At 44.2% G+C, this 7,500-nt stretch overlaps 1 protein-coding gene across 6 annotated transcripts in view; it reads left to right on the plus strand.

Moving 5' to 3' along the window:
• Positions 1 to 7,500, plus strand: part of dgki (diacylglycerol kinase, iota) — a 106,673-nt gene that overhangs the window by 48,055 nt on the left and 51,118 nt on the right. For 3 of the 6 annotated variants that reach the window (XM_042078121.1, XM_042078124.1, XM_042078126.1), the window contains exons 3-6: positions 4,214 to 4,309; positions 6,084 to 6,158; positions 6,532 to 6,588; positions 6,849 to 6,917. In XM_042078121.1, coding sequence (XP_041934055.1) covers positions 4,214 to 4,309; positions 6,084 to 6,158; positions 6,532 to 6,588; positions 6,849 to 6,917 — 297 coding nt within the window. The remainder of the gene's footprint in view (positions 1 to 4,213; positions 4,310 to 6,083; positions 6,159 to 6,531; positions 6,589 to 6,848; positions 6,918 to 7,500) is intronic. The other 3 variants (XM_042078122.1, XM_042078125.1, XM_042078123.1) reach the window with 2 other exon arrangements.

The raw sequence follows: 7,500 nt of genomic DNA on the forward strand, positions 1-7,500 counted from the left end.
ATTTCAGTTTATTGTTCAAATGTCAATTGGTTTGTTTGTGAGTTGGGATCTGTACTGATTTACCCCATTTCACGGATTACTCCATTTTCTGTTTGTTTCCTCTTTGATGCAGCACACATACAAGTAAAGAACAAATGAACAGATGAATTGAAACTCAAATAAAGTTAACTTGTGTTGCACCGAAACCTGCCATCTCCGTGTCATCACTCCATACCATTGAGCCTTCTGACCGAGGCTCTGTCTGCTCGCCACACACTCACTCTACCTCGACCCACATCGCCCCCTACAGTTCCTTCAGTTGGGTTGTGGAGGTTAGCATACTAGAATAGAATACTGTTAAGAATACTGTTGGGTTGTGGAGGTTGGCACACTATAACGTTACAGCTACTAGTCAGGACTTGTCGTGCAAGGCAAGTATAACTGTATAATTATAGGCTGTTCATCTTGACTCCAACACAGAACCCACCCCCACCCCCTTCACCTACCACCACAAATACAATTCCATTCTGTGGGAAACACTGCCTTCCATTATCAGACCCTTCATCTTATCCATGACAAATGCATAGTCCTGTAGAATAGAGTATTGTTAGAATACTATTGAGTTGTGGAGATTAGCGCACTAGAATACTACTGTTAGAATACTGTTGGGTTGTGGAGGTTAGCACACTAGAATAGGGTATTGTTAGAATACTATTAGGTTGTGGAGGTTAGCACACTATAATGTTACAGCACAGGGTAATCCTAATTTTATGCATCAAATTTATTCCAATCCAACTCAAAAGTTTTGAACAACACAAAGTGAAGGTTTTATCCAGATCAAAACCAAGAATAGATTATGTGATCTAATCCAATTTCAGGATCCTTGTTTCCCTTTGAATAACCCATTTTCAAGATTTGATCCAATCCGAAATCCGGTAACTGAAATCCGATCTTTTTGTTTTTTGAACAATTGTGCCCAAACAATCAAAGCATATGTAAAACTAAAAAGCTATGCTACCTCATGTTCGTTTTGCTCGGACCCCGTAAATCACCGCTTGCGGTTATATTTATTATTATATGCAATGGAAGTCAATGGCAGCCCATAGAACCGTCTGGTAAAAAAGTTGGGAAATTTGGCACCCTAATTGGGGACGGTCCCATGATTCATGCGACACCAACAGGCCAAAGTTGGAAGTGTGTTCACTCACGTAACTTTTGACCCGTAGGTCCGATTTTCAAATGTCAGGTATCGTGGAATCCTTGGACCAAGCCGAGTTCAACGCACCCTATGACGTCATTTTCCGCCATTTTAGATTTCATCAAAAACACTTAAAATGTATCAGGGGTCACATACTTTCTCTGATTCCCACCAAATTTTACACAGATCATCTTAAGCCTCACAAAAGTTATCACTTTTCGTCTTCGGAAGTATTACCGTTCGCCCGTAACAGCCAATCAAAATTTGCGGCGAAGCTGCCAAACAGGAAGTGAGCTCATATCTCAGCAACCCTTGCATTTATCAAAGCCAAGCCATGAACTCGGGACCCAATCAGGGGGACGCTCAAGAAATCTGGTGACCTTTTACCTCTAGGGGGCGCTGTAATTAAGAATCATGCCTTTTGGCCTGTAGCAGCAGTTTTGCTTAGAATTAAAATGCACTAGTGGTGTCTGGTAGTACTGTTGAATGTCCTTAGGCCGACCCAAGCCAATTTGTGATGTCATCATAATTGATTCGGCCGCCATATTGGATTTAATCAAAAACACATACAAGTTTTCGCAGGTCACAAATTTCAACGGATCCTCACCAAAATTGGCAGAGACCATCTTCAGACCATGCCTTATCAGTGCATTGCTTTTTGGAACATTTGACAGTAGCATTCGGCTGTAACAGCCAATCGAAACTTGCTGCGAAGCCGTCAAACAGGAAGTGAGCTCATATCTCAGCAACCCTTGCATTTATCAAAGCCAAAATTGGTGCATGGACTCAGGACCCAATCAGGGGGACGCTCAAGACATTTGGTGACCTTTGACCTCTAAGGGGCTCTGTAATTGGCAAAAATGTATTTTGGCCTGTAGTTGCTGCATTATTCTGCAGTGGAGGTCAATGGCAGCCCATAGAACCGTCTGGTTCATCCTGATGATGCACAAATAATTTGGTGACCTTTGACCTCTATGGGGGCATTGAAATCACAGTAAGCATGATCATATCTCAATCGATCTTTTATTTTTGATGTGAAACTGATACAGCGAGTTCCATTCAATTAATTCTAATGCGTGCGTGCAAGGGTGGGGCAGGGTGGGACGGGCAGGGGTGATTGCGGCGGTGAGTTGGCTGTTTGAGGGGGCAGCGACACTCAGCCCTGGTTCAGCCACACAAAATCAGTTATGTTTTGATGTGAAACTTGACCTTGTAACTCAGCCAATCTTGGGTTGTTTTGCATGGAACTTGCTGTGACTGCTTAATTCTATATGCCTGATGCCACGGCATTGAGTTGCATGGCAAATCTGGCCTGCTGAACTGCCTGCTTGGCCCCCACATTGCTGCTTGCAGCTATATTTATTATATGCAATGGGAGTCTATGGCAGCCCATAGAACCGTATGGTAAAAAGTTGGGAAATTTGGCACACTGATTGGGGACGGTCCCATGATTCATGTCACCAAGTTTCATGTCGGCAACTCGAACCCTCTAGCGCCACCAACAGGCCAAAGTTGGACGTGCGTTCATGCACGTAACTTTTGACCTGTTGGTCCGATTTTCCACAGTCAGGTATTGTTGGAATCTTTGGACTTCATCAAAAACACTTAAAATGTATCAGGGGTCACATACTTTCTCTGATCCCCACCAAATTTGACACAGATCATCTTCAGACCAAGCCTCACAAAAGTTATCACTTTTTGTCTTCGGAAGTATTACCGTTCGCCCGTAAAAGCCAATCAAAATTTGCGGTGAAGCCGCCAAACAGGAAGTGAGCTCATATCTCAGCAACCCTTGCATGTACTTGCAAAAAAACTTGGTACATTGACTCATGACCCCATCAGGAGAACCCTCAAGAAATTTGGTGACCTTTGACCTCTAGGGGGCGCTGTAATTCACAAACATGCCTTTTGGCCTGTAGCTGCTGCTGTGCTTAGAATTAAATTGTACTGGTGGTGTCTGGTAATACTGTGAAAGGTCCTTAGGTCAACTGAGGGCAACTTGTCACATCAATATAATTTATTCGGCCCCCATATTTGATTTGATCAAAAACACCAACAATTTCGCACAGGTCACAAATTTTATCTGATCTTCACCAAAATTGGCACAGACCATCTTCAGACCATGCCTTGTCACTTCATTTATTTCTGTAACAATTGATAGAAGCGTTCGCCCGTCACATCCAATCGAAATTTGTGGCGAAGCCGCCAAACAGGAAGTGAGCTCATATCTCAGCAATCGTTGCATGTATCAAAACCAAACTTGGTACATGGACTCATGACCCCATCAGGTGAATGCCGAATAAATTTTGTGACCTTTGACCTCTAGGGTCACTGCAATTAGCAAAAATGCATTTTGCCTTGTAACTTTTGACGTGCTAGATGTGAAACTTGGTTTGACAGCTTATGGCCATACGTCTGATTGCAGCATTGAGCTAACAGCATTTCGTTGCCATGGTTACTCCGGCCTATCTGCTTGGCCCCCTCATTGCTGCTTGCAGCTATATTTACAAGTTACTTTTTGTGCACACATTAAGTACATGCTATTTGTGCCTGAGCTAAGTATTTCCTTGTGATTTTGATTATGTCTATCTGACTAAAATCATTCATCACTAAATAAAGGGTTAAGGCTGCCAGTCTTATGACATGTTATTTTCTATATTTCTGATATGTTGCTGATTGGATCATAAATGGCCACAGCAATGAAGAAAAGTGAAAGTGATTGAGTGATTGATAATGACTGACTGACTATTATTGTGTTACATGCTTCAAATGTAAAGCACTTTGAGCTGCATTCTGTGTATGAAAGGTGCTATACAAATAAAGCTTATTATTATTATTATTATTATTATTAAATCATTCATGTATGTTATATTGTGAGTGTATTACTGTAACGCCAAACATGTTTTTGTTTCTGTCCAATTGAAATGCATACATAGTATACCTTTTAACATTATATATATGTGTTTGTGTCTTTGGGTGTGTGTGTGTTTGTGTGTGTGTGTGTGTGTGTGTGTGTGTGTGTGTGTGTGTGTGTAGGAGAGTGCCGTGAATGGAGACCACCTGTGGCTGGAGACCAACTGCTCTGGAGAGCTGTGCTACCTCGGAGAGGAGACGTGTGTGGCCAAGATCTCAGTGAGTATGAGTGATAGCGCGAAAGAGAGAGAGATAGAGAGAGAGAAGGAGAAGGAGAGAGAGATAGAGAGAGAGAAGGAGAAAGAGAGAGAACATCTGTTCCAACAAAGGGAAGGAGAGAGAGTGAAAGAGAGAGGAGAGAGGGTGAAAGAGAGAGAAGGAGAGAGAGAGAGAGTGAAAGAGAGTTTTGCAGAAGGTGAATAGAACCTATTGGAGAGTGTGATAGAGAAAGAGACTGGAGGAGAGGGACTTCAACCTCTAAAAGCTTTTCTGAGAAGTTACACTGGCAGAAATGACCTACCAGCGGAAACAGGAAGAGAAACTTTCAAATAGAGGATACAGTGGAGGAGTTCAGTGTGTGTGTGTGTGTGTGTGTGTGTGTGTGTGTGTGTGTGTGTGTGTGTGTGTGTGTGTGTGTGTGTGTGTGTGTGTGTGTGTGTGTCTGTGTCTGTGTCTGTGTCTGTGTGTCTGTGCATGCAGGCATTTTTGTTAAAGAAATAGGTTACCCTGTGGTAGTAAGTTTGGGTAAAGGGAAAGATTAATTGAATTTGAGAGAATTGTGTGTGTGTGTGTGTGTGTGTGTGTGTGTGCGTGTGTTTATCCAGCCTGTGTGTGCTTTAGTGAGTGAACTCAGGTCAGACACCAAAAGAAGCTCTCACACACACACACACACACACACACACACACACACACACACACAGGTACACACAAGTAAGGTTGATATTTCCAGCTCCATTGAGAGCTCTGGCAGGTGTAAAAAGCAGAGTGGCTCCATTAAAGAGCGTCGGCAATGACACCTCTTTTCACACACACATACCCCACCAGACACACCGCCAGCGCTGAAAGAGACACCCGGCTATTAGCCATAATGGAGAGAGAGAGAGAGAGAGAGAGAGGAGGTGGAAAGAGAAAGGAAAAGAGAAAGAAAGGATCAAAGAGAAAGAAAGTAGAAAAGGGGAAGGGGGGAGAGAAAGTGTTCAAAATGAAAGAATAGAAAATGAAAAAAAGAAAATGATAGGTAAGAATGCAGGAGAGAGAGAGAGATGGAGAGGGAGAGGGAGAAAGAAAATGATAGAAAGAGAGAGAGAGATGGAGAGGGAGATGGAGGTGTAGTTGGGCGGCAGCAGGTCGAGGCGGAGAGTGGTGGAAAGGTAGGAGCCCCTTTTAATGCAGTCGAGTGCAATCATCGCCACGGCAACTCTTTGATCGCCGCGCCTCGCCACGCCGTGCGGCGAGTGGACCGATTGAGATGGAGCCGTCCTGATGAAGGGCATTTGAAGAGTAGAGTGGTAGCGGGCACAGCAGAGGACAGCCGCCATGATGAGAGCATAGAGGTGTGTGTGTGTGTGTGTTTGAGGAAGGGACAATTGCTTCTAAAGCTAAGCTTTAGAGAGGTATCTGTGTTAGTGTTAGTCAATGGGGACGCCAGTGTAGGACAGATGAGAGAAAGGGAGAGTAGAAAACTGTGAGAAAGTGTGTTTGTGTGTGTGTGTGTATGTGTGTGTTTATGTGAAACAGAGAGGGGGAGATGGTGGAGACGGTGTGTGTGTGTGTGTGTGTGTGTGTGTGTGTGGGTGTGGGTGTGGGTGTGCAGAGAGAATGTAAGTAAGTGTGTGTTTGTGTGTGTGAAACAGAGAGGGAGAGGGTGCGTGTGTGTGTGTGTGTGTGTGTTGGGGGGGGGGTGTGTGTGAGAGAGATGTAAGGATGTAGGTTAATGTGCCTTAATGGATGGTCACGTCAGCATATCCTGTCCCTGTGTTTGGCTCCCTTTAAGAAGTCGGCTCCCCGGAGAAAGTGTGCAGCCTGCAAGATTGTCGTCCACACCGCCTGCATGGAGCAGCTGGATAAGGTACTGTAGACAGACACACACACACACACACACACACACACACATACACACACACACACACACACACACACACAAACACACAAACACACACACACACACACACATATAAACACACACACACACACATACACATTCTTTCTCCCTGATTATGATAAAGTGCCGTCACTACAGTTGAGTATGCGCTCTGACTGCCATACCCCCCCCACTTCACACACACACACACACACACACACACACACACACACACACACACATACACACACACACACACACACACACACACACACACACACACACACAATTGGTTATCTCTGTCTCTGTCTCCCTCTTTCTTTCTCTCCATTAAAATCCTCTCTCTGTCTTTTCCTGACAGATAAACTTCCGCTGTAAGCCCACGTTCCGAGAGGGAGGCTCCCGATGTCTACGAGACGTAAGTCACGAGCTCATTAAGCAGTTTAATGTGGGATTCAGTGACACATAGTGTAGAGATGTAGTTGTATATATTATTATGTTTATTAGTAATCCCTTCTGCCTTTACCTTCATTTTCTTTATTTCCCTCTCTCTCTCTCTCTCCTTCTTTTTCTTCCCCTTTCTTTTTGTCTTTTGTGCTCCCCAAACTTTGTCATTCTCTTTCTCTTCTCTCTCTCTCTCTCTCCATCTCTCTCTCTTTCTCTCCTTCCCTCTGCTAGCAGAACATCTTACGGCACCACTGGGTTCATCGGCGTCGGCAGGAGGGAAAATGTCGTCAGTGTGGAAAGGTAGGAATGTCCCCCTCATTACAGTAAAGTCTTCTCTGATTGGGAGGGGACCACGTCTTTATAGTAAAGCCTTCTCTGATTGGTTTAAAGGGCAGTGGTGTTTGGGTATATAGCAGTGGTGTTTGAGTATAGGGGAGGGGACCGCGTCTTAACAGTAAAGTCTTCTCTGATTGGTTTAAAGGGCAGGGGTGTTTAGGTATAGGGGAGGGGACTGCATCTTTACAGCAAAGTCTTCTCTGATTGGTTTAGAGGGCAGTGGTGTTTGGATATAGAGATCTACATGTGGCAATCAGTCAGGCCATTGGGATAGGTCCTTCAACCACGATCCACTAGGTTTTTAACATCGTCCTGGGTAACCAAAATACAAACAAACAAACAAATAAATAAACTCTGAAAAACTCTATTTGTGGTGTAGTGATTTGCTAGCCTGGCGGGCCATCCTATATCATTGAAATGTATAGTCTGGAATCGAGCCATTCACCTCGCTTAATCCAAGGGGCGGGCAGAGAATTGTCTTTCAAACTGCCTAGGCATGCAATAGGCCAGCGCTACGACCATATCCGTATCCGGTCGGCAAAACGGC

The sequence above is a fragment of the Alosa sapidissima genome, chromosome 22 (assembly GCF_018492685.1).
Source record: "Alosa sapidissima isolate fAloSap1 chromosome 22, fAloSap1.pri, whole genome shotgun sequence".
Classification (NCBI taxonomy): Eukaryota; Metazoa; Chordata; class Actinopteri; order Clupeiformes; family Clupeidae; genus Alosa; species Alosa sapidissima.